The sequence below is a fragment of the Neomonachus schauinslandi genome, chromosome 5 (genome assembly GCF_002201575.2).
Source record: "Neomonachus schauinslandi chromosome 5, ASM220157v2, whole genome shotgun sequence".
Classification (NCBI taxonomy): Eukaryota; Metazoa; Chordata; class Mammalia; order Carnivora; family Phocidae; genus Neomonachus; species Neomonachus schauinslandi.
The window spans coordinates 50,678,806-50,693,794 of NC_058407.1; the positions used below are offsets into that span (position 1 = coordinate 50,678,806).

Genomic DNA, 14,989 nt, shown 5'->3' on the forward strand with positions numbered 1-14,989 from the left:
TAATTTATCACTGTAATTAGTACTATTTAGACAAATACTCTCACTTGGCTGAAAGCTACCAAGCTATCTAGTCTAAGCTACAATTGGACTTAATTTTTATCCAGCACTGAAACTATGTATAAAGTTGTGTTTCCTAATCCCTCCTCAGATAATGCTTCAGTCTTGATAGAGTGGTAAGGAATTCTAATGTTCAAACATGGAAAAGATTTCTGTCCTCCCACCACAACCTAGCAGATTTTTCTATAAATTCCCAGCCATTAATTAGTACTGAGTTTCCAGATTTAACTAAGCCAGAGCCAAAAGTAAAAACGGCAGTTAATAAAATCACAGAATCTCAGAACTATAGAGATGATCTAATTTGAATTCTTCATTTTAAAGATAAAGAGACTGAGATCTGAAGAGGTTCACAGTCATGTTCATGGTCACACAAGTTAATGATAGGGCTGTGGTTAGTTTTCTGACTCCTACCCCAGCACTCTTTTAATACAAAATGAAACTGTTATAGGAAATTAAGAAAAAATGCTGAGGGAGAAAGAAATTACCTTTAATTACAAACATGAGTGAACCATAATTCAGATGCACTTAATAAGCTCTAAATTAAAATTATGCTTTATTTAAAAATAAGAAGTAAAGGAAGTCAAAGCTGAAAAATGATAGGTCACTCTTTTGGGATATGGCCTCCATTCAGGTCAATCCAGTTATAATCAATTTTAAGAGCCTGTTTCAATTACTTTTTAGTTCTGGAATTATTTTGTATTGAATAATACCTGAAATTAGTAGGGTACTGGCTAAGGGAGCAGAAATCTTTTTGATTTACAGAGATTTTTTGCTGTAATGGGTTTTGACCAGGGAACAGTAAATTAAAGCAAGACTCCAGACTTTTCACCTTAATTTCCCATATCTCCAATTTTGACCTCTTCCCTCCCTACTTATATGAAGTAATAGGAACTAGCATTCCCACTTCAACTTCACTTTTATTTTTCAAAATATAGTTTGTTTCATTACTGTTGAACTTAATTTCTTCAACATTCCTGTGTTTCTAAGAATACAATTCTCTTAGATAAATGGATGGTAACGATTTTACTAATATTCAAGTCATAAAGTATGTAAATGCTGGAAAGACTGACTTTCATAATGCTTTAAAAAGTAAGTGGTGCTTTAATGACTAAGGCATTATGGAATACTATTCTAGCCAATTCATCTATCAAATTAAAATGGATTTGCAATCCAGAAAGACAGACACTTTGGCTTCCATCAGTACTGGATAGTTAGAATAAAAGAAACATGTATATTTATAGGACTTGAATTCTGGTTCGGCAGGATGTGTAAGTAAAAGGAAGAGATATAAACAACAGATTGAGATGATTATTTCTCAAACAGAAAGTGCATTTGTGGTTCCTATTAAAGTGAAAATAGTTAAATGAAAGATAGGACATATATGTTCTTAAAAGTCTATTGTACTAGGAAAATACAAAGATGATAGATGATAGAAGAAAGGAAGAAAGAAAGAAAGATCTATAGTGAACTCAGTGAACATTTATATATGGTGCTTACTAAATCTCAGCCATTGTTCTATGCACTTAACACATCCTAAGCTATTTCACCCCCACAGCCACCTTTCAGGTGACTATTATTATTAACTCCCATATTACAAACAAGGAAGCCAAGGTACACAGCTAGTTAAGTAGCAAAACCAGACTTCAAATTCAGTCAAACCCCAGAATCTGTATTTTTAAGCACTATGCATAATGGCTACTGCTTAGGAATTATCCACTTTGTTGAATTTATCTTTGAATCATTTTGATACCAAAATTTAAAGATACTTATACCTCAATTAAACAATTTCATTATGAAATCCTTCAATTCCATGATTCTAGTATCTTAAAGAATACACCATTAATTAATTTATTTATTAATAAGGTGTCTCTAAATACTTAGGCTCCTCTGTGTATAGAAAACTCATGTTACAGAACACTACTGGTATTCTCACACTTTGGGGCTTTTTTCAGTGGAAAACATGGTTATGTATAAACTAAATAACTTTCATACTCTCACTGTCATATATAGTATATACTTAGGAAAAAGTTCCGCATGATACAGGGACTACATTGATTGATGTTCTCCCTCAAGCTCATATACAATTCAGCAGGTAAACCTTGTCAGTTCTATAACCTAAAAATCTCTCAAATACATCTCCCTTCTTTCTTTTTTTGTTTTGTTTTGTTTATTTGTTTTTGAGAGAGAGAGAGAGAGCAGGGGAGGGGCACAGGGAGAGGGAAAGAGAGAATCCCAAGCGGACTCCCCACTCACCGCGGAGCCCGACACAGGGCTCGATCTCAAGACCCTGAGATCATGACCTGATCTGAAATCAAGAGTCGGATACTTAACTGACTGAGCCACCCAGTTTCCCCCATCCCCCTTCTTTCCAAACCCACTGTAATTACCACTGCTAAGACTCAGCATTTCATGAGTCCCTCCAGCCTCAAACTCCTCCAGTGTTCTCTGTGGGGGCACTCGGGGGCATGGCTGGCTCAGGGAGGCAAAAGAACTGAAAGAGTCATGCATTAAGCTTCATTAGCCTCTCAAGTCATCACAAATAGATACAAAATCTATTTAAAACAAACACGTTTACTACTCAAATACTGCTTCAAGACAAAGGTCTTAGTTACCCTTCGAATCAAGCTGCCACCTCAGCCTTCTCATAGAAACATCTGGAACCAGCACTAACCTTCCACCATACTAAATCAATAATCCCTACAAAATGCAAATCGAGTCATGTTATTTCCCCTGCTTCCCTTCCCCAAGACTTAAATTCCTTAAAACATCATATAAGGCCTTTCATGATTGGGCTACCTTCCTGCCTCGCCTCTTGCACTTGCCCTCGCCCATCCACGCTACCCATATTAAATAACCTGCATCTCACTGAACATACCTTGCTCTTTCAGGCCTTCATGTCTTGCCCCTGATACTCCATAGCCTAGAATTGTCCTTCCCACTCCTTGGCTAACTGATGTTCATAGATTGAGGTTCAGCTTAAAAACTATATCCTCCATAAAGTCCTCCTTTAAACCTCAGAGACCTTCCCTCCTTTACAAAAATTTTGCTCCTAACCCAAGAGCTAGGGCCATCCTTCTCTTAATTCCCCTAACATCCCAGGTATAAACACCGTTTATTTAGTCCTATCAGCATATGTTTCAATGGTCCTCACACAATGCCATTTCCACCTTTTGCTAGTGAAAGAAATCAGCCTGATCTTGTTTATCATTGTATCCTCACTGCTTCACACGATGCCTGGCACACAGAGTTAATATTCAATGAATGTTTAATGAGCTGGAATTAAATTCTCTATACAATATAGTAATAGAGACATGTACATTAATAGAAAATATAAATAATATTGAAAATAATGTTCACAGAAAGTATCTGACCATTGTGATTTTCATAATAAAATTAAAATATTAAATTTACACTATAGTCACATGCTGAAATTTTGGACTTACATGCTTCACTTGTGTACATGCTTATAATCACATTTTTTAAAAGTATAGTGGTTCTAAATTAAGAACCAGTTGACACATGATTTTGTTTATTTCATCATTTCTTTTTAACTATAATAAATAACTTTATTATACTAAAGTTGTTCATTTTCATTTTTCCTTTCCCAAAGTAATGGCCACATGTGGAATGAAAAGCATTTTCATTATCCTGAACAAGATGAATATCCTGTTTGTGTGATTTGGGGCAGTTTCTTATGAAGACTGCCAGCCTCTTATGAACATTATGATTTTCAGATGTGTAGTGTGCATTAAAGAACAAGAAGATATCATGAAATATTAATGACAATTATAGACTGAGCAAAGAAACTGGACAATGTTTCCAAGGGTTATAAGGACTGTGGAAATGAATGTTACTCAAAGTAGAGTGGTGATTTATAACCGATTTCCGTCTTCAAATTAGGGCCCAAGTGAAAGAAAACGGAATTTAGCAAAGCATTCTGGTGTATCATTTCCTGCACCAGAAACACCCCCCCCCAGACCAGTGCCCTCACTAGGTACAGGACAAGAAGCAGCAACCTGAGGGAAGCCCACAGGCTCGCAGGGCTGCTGGCTGGCTCTTTGTCACCAAATGCAGCAGGTTGAATGCAGACATCACTGTGATATCTTCACCAACAGAACGAGAGGCAAAGAACAGGGGCAAGAGCTGAGTAGGAGAAAAAAGAAAACAAAAACAAATTAAAACATCACAAATGTTAAACACATTCATTGCACAATTGATGGTTACAGTTTTATCTGGAACTGAACCCATACACACAGTGGTAATAAATTTCAAATGCCTCTTTTTTAGATGGTGAGCTTACTTTCAACCCAGACTTATTTATATCTTATGAATAAAATACACATGATATAAAAGTGTAATCTGTGAACACATTTTGCAAGAGGTCAGAAAAGAGACGAAGTTTAAAACATTTGAAAAGAATTAGCATTTATGGAGTGAGTTTGTACCATGTGACAGGAACTGTCTGGGGCCCAATATACACATTGTATCATTTAATTCTTACAATAAACCTATGAGGTAGGTTTTATCCCCCAATAATATGTGAGGAAATCGAGGCTCAAAGGTCCAAGGGCACAAAGCAAATAACCAGTGGAAAAAGGATTAGAAAACCCTGTTATATCTCACTGCAAAGCCGTGTTCTTTCCTTACACCATGCTGCCTCCTTCCAGCAATTATTTGTAAATCTCCCTCCCTGGAGAAGACTATAAAATATTGGAAGATTAAGAGATGCCTTTTGTTAGCTTTTTTTTTTTTAATAGAGAACCGAGTAACCTACAGACAACTAGGAGACTTCACTTTAGAAAGTGTTAAGTTTGAGCAAAGCATAGCAAATATGAATTTTAATTCGATTTTATCATTTATAATTTCAAGGTCAATTCTGTGAATAATATTTACAACTTAACCTTAAAAAGGGTAAAAATATTTTCAAAGGTTTTGGAAATGAATCTACATGGAAGAATCTCAAAATTGTGTGAGTGTTAAACTTCAGAGAAAAGTTCAGTTAGGATTTTCTTAAAGTTTTGTACAGTCTTTCAATTACTAAAGATTAACTTCAAATGAAGATGGAAAAAACTAGCTAATACTTTTAATAATTTATTTTAAATTGGCATTATAAGTGAACCTTAATCACTACATGTCCAAAAATGGATGTAAAATGAATGTCTTATTCATTTCCTGGCCCTCATCCCCCCAGAATAAAAGTCTGTTCCTGGTCTCTTCTGACATCCTTAAAGAACAAACACATAATAAACAGTAATATATTTTACCAAATCACTCTGGAGTATATCTGACAGAAATCTGCTTGTATTAACATACCTGAACTCTGACTTCTCCAAACTAAACTCACTACAAAACTAAAATATTTTTGTGTTACTAACTGGAGACAAAAGGGAGGAAGAGGGAAGGTAAGTATCACAATGCACAGCTGAAAAGAACCATTAAACATAAATAAACATGTCATTTTCACGAGTGACTGCAGAGCAGGGAAAAGAGCATTCCTTTGGAGCAGACTACTGACTAATAAAAGATCAAAGGTCTATACCTCACAACACTATAAATAAAAATGTATTTTTTTTCCTGGTGACCTTCTCTGAGAGGAATAAAGTGTGCACGATAAATGTAATTACTTAGCAAAGCTGCAGCCTCATTGTGCTCCCACAGCTGACCATAAAACGTCTTCCTATTCTGTTTCATCAACTGCTGTACCAGGCGGCCTGCGCGCCTACCGATGGCCTCAGCCATCTGGCTTGTGTCAAAGCCAGCACACAGGAAGAAAGGGAGTGATGTCACTCTGCAGGTCAGGCAAAGAACAAAGATGCATTCTACAATTAAAAGCTGAGGGCCTCAAATACCAGGGGCCCTCCAGCGTGATATGACTAGCATGATTTAATGTCCAGGCTCTTGCATTTATTTCTACCCAAATAGCCAGGGCTCCATCTAGTGGCAAATTAGTTTTGCCCAGTTTTCTTTAAAAGAACCCATAAAATGTTACTTAGTTAGCACCAAGAAAGTGCAGCAACTAAAATGATCGGTAATTTTAGAGCAGTCTAGTCTTTTTACACTGAAGAATGCAAAAAGCATGATTCATCACAATGGTCTCTATTTTAAAATCCTGCAAAGCACACATTTCACAGGCTAGGATTTGATATAGCCCTATTTTTTTTAATGCCTTAATCCTAATGGTAGCAGAAAAAGCAGCTAATTTTGCAAAATGCATGTAAAGTGACATTACTTGCACACTACTCTGAAAATATGTCACTAAAATGTAAAGTGAAAAACAGTTCTAAAAAATGGACGCATGCATCTGGACACCTTGGTGAAATCCAACACATAATCTTATACATCAGTGGAACAAAAGAATCACAGTTATTAATATGGCTCTAACATGTGAAGCCAAGAGCAACACTTCTCTAGAACAGAAAAAGAAATACCTTTATGCTAAAATGATTTAACACAATTTTTAATGTTTTCCACTTCTGTTTGCAGTAAATGAAGTTAAACATTTTGACAAAATGATCTAAAATACAGAACATATTTGCACAAAAGATGGGCGATCACAGTGGATGTGTGTGAGCCCTGGGGTCAGATGCCCTGGGTGGTAACCCTGGCCCTGCCCCTAACTAGCTGTGTTACCTTGGACAAACTGCTTACCCCCTCAGTGCCTCAGTTCCCTCAACTCTAAAATAAATGAATTGGTAAAAAGTACTTGGAACAACTCCTTGCACATAGTATATGCTCAGCAAATGTTAGCTATTATTATTTACAAGTACAAATATTTGCAATATTTTAAAATTATATGAATTCAATATTTCTAACAGTCCATTTACACTCAATCCTATTTAGAGTCTCCAAAGACAGAATCTTTTTTAGGCCACAAAACTTACTACTCTTTGATATGTTTCCACAGTAAATTATCACCCTAACAAAAATGGTAGGATAAAGATATCCTAAGGATAACTATTGATGAAACCCTTAGCATGTGGCAGAGACTATTCTAAGCACTTCAATTTATTAGCTCTTTAAAGCCTGGGGGCCTTATGAGATGCATACTATCATTTTCCATTTTTAGATGTAGAGACTGAGGCATAGGCAGGTTAAGTAATTTGACTAAAATCCTAGAGCCACCGAGGACCAGGGCCCTTACATAACTGGACTGAATGATAATCAACAGATTTGTTTGTTTGTTTTTTTAAGAGTCTGGTACAGCTTTATTATAGTTTTTATTTCACCACACTAATTCAGTGCGTAATAACCTGCCAGAAACACAGAATTCACTTGACATATGCTCTGAGTACCAAGATAATGGAATATGCTGAAGAAAAACCTTGGGTCACACCCATCGAGGCTCTCCTCCCTCCCTGGGGGACCCGGGCGGAGCAGCAGCTCTCAAGAGTTGCTGACGTGGATTTCATAGATTTGAACACAGGCCATCGAGCTCCAGGACCAGTGCTCTGGACCACGACAGAACTGGCAATGAAGAGCCTGAGGCTGGACCAACTCACTCTAAATACTCTGACTCTTTGTTTCCCTACTAGATAAAGTGACTGATAACAAACATTTAATAAGGATTCACTTAATTCAAGAAGATTATTTGAAGTTTCTCTCCCTTGACACTAAGTGAAACAAGTAAGGAGCTAAGGAAGAAAAAAGTCTGAGACATCCTCAGATTTCTAGATTTGCTCTTTCTGTTCCACCAGATGCAACTTCCCTTTCTCTTTCACTTTCAAAATTTTTCTCCAAACTCCTTGGATACACCTTTAGGACATCTCCTAAAGATGCCTAGAATTGACTCCATTTGAATACACCAAAGCTTCAATATGTTCATAATATAGTACTTTTGAGGCCAAAAAACCCAACAGCTACACACCCCCGCCATGGCCCGAAAAAAAATTCAAGTTTTGATTTGGTAGCTTTCTTCCTTTTACACTCCCTGAGCTGCTTGGATGAGAACCCTAGCCAGAAACCATCCTAGTCCAAAAAGAGGCAAGAGAAGCACATGCATCTGAGGACTGACAATCTTTGAGGAAAGAATTAGCATTAAACACCCTGTAGAAATTAGCCCTGAGTGAGAACCACTCAGAAAATCTCTAATTCTCCGAGTTTATCCTCAACTGCCTCACTTTTGTATTTGATGCAAATAATTGCATAGCAGAGTAACATTTATAAATAATCAACATGTTATGTTTTTAATGCCAGACACGTATCCTATGCGTCTTTTTCATTTCCCAGAATATCTAGTACATCATTTTGGAAATAATCTGGTGTTTTAAAACACTGGTTGAACAACCCTAATGAGCAGTAACACAGTAGGTATTAAGAATAGAATTAGATTGGGGTGCCTGGGTGGCTCAGTTGGTTAGGCATCTGCCTTTGGCTCAGGTCATGATCCCAGGGTCCTGGGATCGAGCCCTACATCGGGCTCCCTGCTCCGCGGGAAGCCTTCTTCTCCCTCTCCCACTCCCCCTGCTTGTGTTCCCTCTCTTGCTGTGTCTCCCTCCATCAAATAAATAAACAAAATCTTAAAAAAAAAAAAAGAATTTGATTAGATAATTGTCTAATTTTCTGATTAAAACTTTTTGATGATTCCCCAATGCATGTTTCAGGGTTTCCCAAACCCTGTTCTAAGAAACAGGAGATACCCTTTCAAACAAGTCTGTAGTCAAATAGTTGTAGAAATGCTACCTAATATAAAGAATCCAAGAGGCTTTCTAGTAAATACCTGCTTAACTGGTCCCAACTGGTGCCTCTCAAATGGTTTTGACCATAGAAAAACCTCCACGTCTTTCTTCATTCCATATCCTTACTCTCCTTGTCACCACTCCTAACCTCTCCCATTCTGGTCCCCACAGAGGGACCAAGCATGCGATCACATCCCCTACAATTCTCAGGGCACTGATTGCTTATGTCTCTGTCTCCCTCTTCTAGATTATACAGTTCCTAGGCAGAAAGACGGTACCTTTCTCATCTTTGTATCCCAGTACCTGGCACCCAATAGCCATGATGTACTGAGTGAAAGAGTGACTACATATATGACTGATCGCATGGATCACCATTTCCCACCTTGCCATCTCTGCCATCTCAACTGCTAATGGTACTTAAAGGAGATAATTTGAACTAAAACCAGTTGGTTCTTTCACAGGAATTAGCAGTTCCTATAAAGAGGTGGTAAGTTGAAAATGCAATCTGATTTAAGATCCAAAGATAATTCAAATGCCCTATTTTGGTCAAAAATGTTTACTTCTCTATCTTTTTTCCCCCCAGAACTCTGCCATCCAAAAATTTGACTAAATTAGTTTGTTGGTTTTTTGGTTTGAGTTTATTTTTATTTCCTTTTACTTTTTTCCTTGCAGTTGAACAATAAATTGCCAAAGAAAGATGGTACATACAGGGAATCCAGAGACCTCACAAAGTTGATAATTAGCTCCAGAATAAATGAGCTGATCATCCTAGTGGATTTAAAGTGTCAAACCTAAAGGTCAAATCTCTTTCCAATAAATGCCAAAGGAATGTCTACATTCGTTTTCCACAGGCTAGTAAAATATCCCCTGATAACCACTGGGGTCAACAGAGACCTGACAAATTTGAATTGTGTCAAATAAGGACAAAACAAAAACAAAAAGCTCCAAACCCTAATCTCACCATAGTATCAGAAAAGAAAGACTGTTAACACCAAGAATGAGGAAAATAATCTTTTGAATAGAATATATTTAGTTTTGTGGGGAAATTTTTTCATTATTTTTGTCTTTCTCATTTCACTATGAAAAGAAGAAACTTCATCATGGGCCAGTATTTGGGAACTGCTAATCTAAATGTCTACTATAAAGTTCTATAAAAACATTGCTCTTATCAGCACAGTGCCTGGTACAGTTTATGTTCAACTAATGTTTGTTGAATGACTTGTTCAGTTAGTCATTTATTTCTTGCAACCAACAGACCATTAGCTAGAATTGGGCATTCCTTTTGTTAAGCAAAGAAGAAACAGCCAGAACCCTGGTTATTCAAAATTCTAAATCAATCTTCCAAACCATTTAGAGATCACACTTTTAAGATAAGGAATTTATAAAAGTTACTCAGTTCATCCATGTAAGTTCCTACTGAAAGAAATGTATTAAGAGCTGATGAATATGTAAAGATGTAAGATATAGTCTGTGTTATCAAAAACTATACTAGCCTAGATGGAAATATAACACATACCCGAAATGTCTTAATAGAGGTAGAAATAAAATACATGGAATTGCAGGGAAAGAAATATTGCTTCCAACTTAGGGGGAGGGGAGTGGCAGGGACATGGGAGTGTTGGGAACCAAAGAAAAGCTGCATAAAGAACTTCTTTAAAAAATATGTATCTCTGGGGTTGGCCATTTTTTAACTTTTGATCTCAGGATCTCCTTACATTCCTAAAAACTATCCAGGACTCAAGATGCCTTTTGTTTATATGGTTATACCTATCAATATTTACTATATTGAAAATTAAAACTGAGTAATTTAAAAAGTATTTGCTTATTCCATTAAAAATACATATGTTTAAATGACATTTTTATTTTTATTTTTTTAAAGATTTATTTATTTATTTATTTATTTGAGAGAGCGAGAATGAGAGAGAGAGTACATGAGAGGGGGGAGGGTCAGAGGGAGAAGCAGACTCCCCACTGAGCAGGGAGCCCGATGCGGGACTTAATCCTGGGACTCCAGGATCATGACCTGAGCCGAAGGCAGTCACTTAACCAACTGAGTCACCCAGGCGCCCCTTAAATGACATTTTTAGTGAAAAATAACTATATTATCCAAAACATGGGTTTTTATTTTTGCAAATCTCTTTTATATCTGGCTTAACAACAACAAAAAAACAACTGGATTCTCATGTCTACTTTTGCATTCAATCTGTTGTGATATGTTGTTTTGGTTTAACTATATATACGAATAAAATCTTGCCTCACTCACGTAAGTTCTTAGAAAAGGGAGGAATATTTTAATAACTTTTTCAGAGAACTGCAGATATTCTTCTTGGACGCTATACCAAAACTCAACAAATGATAGCCTGAAACTATTATCAATAAACTTTTCATAAAATTACATTAAAACTCAATGATCTACCTTGCATTTTGAATGGATCTTCTAACTTTGCATGATTTTGTGACATCATGCAATGGTCACTTAAAAAATATGGCTTCAGGGCTCCTGGGTGGCTCAGTCGTTAAGCCTCTGCCTTCGGCTCAGGTCATGTTCCCAGGGTCCAGGAATCGAGCCCCGCATCAGGCTCCCTGCTCTACGGGAAGCCTGCTTCTCCTTCTCCCACTCCCGCTGCTTGTGTTCCCTCTCTCGCCGTGTCTCTCTCTCTGTCAAATAAATAAATAAAATCTTTAAAAAATATATGGGTTCACTGGGTTATACAGATCTTTCATAAGTTGACACATTTCATTACCAATATCAAAAATCATATTCATTAATATCACCACTGATTTCATCAGAAAAGTCTTTAAATATTGAGAAGCTATCAAGCAAGCTCACAGAGGTAAACACAAGTTTTCCAAAATTTTATTTTTTACCTTGCAAGCTCGAATTTACCATTGCAAACAAATACTGACAGTTGTTTTCCTTAAAGTGACAGAATCACTTCATTCATTAAGAAAATGCATGCCAAGTATCCAAGTCTAAATAACCACAGTTTGAGCACTTTGCCGGGAGACAACCACTGTTCTTTGGTAGGTAGAAGTCTTTATAGAAGTGTATTTCCCACTACTTCACACAGAATGTTACAAAGATATGTACTCAAGGTCAAGATTTAATAAAATTAATATAAATGTTACTACTTCATCAAGGACATTCTTATGGGAAAATGGCTTGCTCCTCCATGTGTATGTTAATAAAGAACAGAATGACTACTAATAAAGTTTGTTGCCACTACCTTGATTCATACTGAGACACCAGCAGTGTTACCCACTTTTGCTTTTCCAACATGAGTGCAAATGTGAACACAATGAAAAAGGAAAATAATGTCTTAGCATTAGTAGGAAAATAGTTTTCACTTATGATTCCCTTGAAAGGGTCTCAGAGACTCTAAGCGCCCTCAGCCCACACTGTAAGAACTGTGAGTCTGGCACATGCTTGGCACGTAGCCAGCACAGTAAATAGTCAATAAATATTGGTGGAATAAATGAACATGAACAGAGAAATACGTGTATAATTTATCCCATAATGTTTAAGAAACAACAAATGGTTAGAAAATAGTAGTTTCTTTAGACTTCTTACTACTTCTCGAGGTAATTAGTACATTTCTTATTTCATTTAGTCTGTGGACAAATGCAAAAGTTTAAACTATTTTATCAAAGGGAAGAGAATAGTCATGACAGATTTCTGAAATAACGATCAGAATGCTACAACCCAATTTTCTCAGCACCGATCTTTGAAATACACAAAAGTACATGTCCTACTAAGGGACAAGAAAACAAATTCTGAATTAGTGTTATATCTAGGAAAGGAAAATTAACTTGTTGATAAATTCACTCAACATTTTTTAACCTATATCATGTACATGGCACTATTAATTCATGTAATTTCTACCAATAAAAACCTGCAAGTAGAATAACCAAAGAATTAGACCTTTTGGAAATGCTTGAGAATAACAGAATTGTATCACTAAATAGATTTAGAACTAGAAAAAAAAAATATTTGGAGAACACGTAATATATCAATTTTTGAACATGAAGTTACCACCCACCACAGGTAAAATATTATTTAAGAGGTGTTTCACAAGTAATTTGTTAAAAATTAAAATTTTAGATGCCAAAGTTTGAAAATAAGTCTTTTAAGAAAACAACTAGGATGTATTTAACCTTCTCACCCTCGTTTTGTTTTCTGACATGAATTCTTGAGTGGGAGAGAGAAGAGTGGAGGTAGAATTCACACCAGAAATATGCAGCCTAGACCATTGTTCCTCAAGTCTATAATCACAATCTGCTGTATGACTGTGAGTATGTTGCTCATGAAATACCACCCACCATGTGTATCTCAGTGGAAAAAAAGTGGGATAAACAGTGAACTGATCCAAACCTCTTATTTTGTAAACAGCAAAACAGAGATAAAGAGATGTATCAAAGGTCAGACAGCCAGTTGGAGAAAATATTAGGCTAAAATCTCTCTTGTCTACATACTGCAGCATCTACATTTTCTTTATTATTCAGTTCGCATAAAAAGTAAGAAAAGGACGGGCGCCTGGGTGGCTCAGTTGGTTAAGCGACTGCCTTCGGCTCAGGTCATGATCCTGGAGTCCCTGGATGGAGTCCCGCATCGGACTCCCTGCTCGGCAGGGAGTCTGCTTCTCCCTCTGACCCTCCCCCCTCTCATGTGCTCTCTCTCATTCTCTCTCTCTCAAATAAATAAATAAAATCTTTAAAAAAAAAAAAGTAAGAAAAGGACATAAAGAATTGTACTTAATATTGACAATGCAAAGGCTACACCGTGTCGATTAAGGTACATCAACGGTATAATTAAAATAGATTTATGAACAAAAGTCCATCTTCTGATGCTAATTGTAACTTTACTAAATGCTATTTTTTTTTTCAGGATTCCTGCTTTGAAAAGCATCTAGTTAAATACAGCTATTTATTCATTCTCACAGTAATATTTTATGACTTCTAACTCCAATATAAAACACAAATCTTTTTCTTCTAAAATGTACATTGATTTCACAGCTCATAGCTTCTACATTATATATGTGTTTCATCTAAAAAGTCTTTTTTAATATTTAAAAAGTGCCAACAAGAAAGCAAAAGCCACATAAATCATTTTTGATTACCAGAAAAAATGCCTTCAGATTTTTTCAGTATGACTGTTTCATTTTGTTATGTTTACACAGTACAGTTTTGTTTTGCTTTTCTAGTACTTGAGTTTAAATTCAAACTTTCTCACTGACTAGTTAGATTTCATTCGGCAAGTTTTGCTCCGAGCTTTGGAAATCTCAGCTGTAAACATGGAGTTCATAAGAGCTTCCTTGCAAGAGTGCTAAGCGGAACACCTAGCACACAGACACCTCTGAATTAATACTACTATTCCTTCCCTTAAGTAACATTCTCTACTGATTATTTGTTAATACCCCCCATGGAATTTGCAGAACTGAATGTCATTGTCGCCCCAAAACATTTTATATAGTGACTTTCCTTATTGAAAACATTCTTCATTTGACTTTTTCTATGATACTACACAGTATCATTTTCTTCCTCCTTTCCGGAAATCACTTTTCTATCTCACGTTGTATTTGCTTCTGATTTTCAAACTGATTATGCTCCAGAGCTACCCTTCAGTACCCTCTGGATTTCTCACGATTTAATCTCTTTCTTATAGATCTCACTTACTCTTACAACTTCAACCATGTAAAGATCTAGCTCCAACCCTGAATCCAGCTTTAATTCTGCATCTTCTAATATCTATTGCATAACATCAACTTGCATTTGCACACTGTGTTCTAATTTACAGGTACTTTCATATATATCGTAATATAGTCTTTTATAGCTTATAAAAAAGAATCTTTAGTGGCACTTTATTATTCAAATATTTTGCATGCATACATCTTACTTGATATTACTATTAATGATAATCATTTTTGAGCACCTGCACCAGGTGATTTTGTATGGGGGTATATATCATCTAATCCTCCTATGACCCTGAGGGAAGCATTCCTTTATGTTGTAGATTAGTACTATTTGCCCAACATTTCTGGCTCTCTGTTTTTCAGGCAAGTAAGGAATGCACTTCCTGGCCCCCCATGATTGGGTGAGACCATGTCATTAGTTCTGGGCAATAAGTTGTGAACATAAATGATAATGTGTGTCACTTCTAAGCCACAGTACTTGATTGTTGCTGTGAGACTCTCCAGAACTTTCTTTCCCTCTCCAATAGTGACCAGCAATGTTCTATAATTAGATGTTCGCTGCTCTAT

At 36.3% G+C, this 14,989-nt stretch overlaps 1 protein-coding gene across 2 annotated transcripts in view; it reads right to left on the bottom strand.

Annotated features, from left to right (window-relative positions):
* MSRB3 (methionine sulfoxide reductase B3) overlaps positions 1 to 14,989 on the bottom strand; it is a 168,279-nt gene that overhangs the window by 134,452 nt on the left and 18,838 nt on the right. Inside the window, exon 2 of one of the 2 annotated variants that reach the window (XM_021678683.2) lies at positions 4,074 to 4,200. In XM_021678683.2, coding sequence (XP_021534358.1) covers positions 4,074 to 4,149 — 76 coding nt within the window. In that variant the 5' untranslated portion in view covers positions 4,150 to 4,200. Of the gene's footprint in view, positions 1 to 2,444; positions 2,474 to 4,073; positions 4,201 to 14,989 lie in introns of those variants that run through there. The other variant, XM_021678684.2, reaches the window with a different exon arrangement.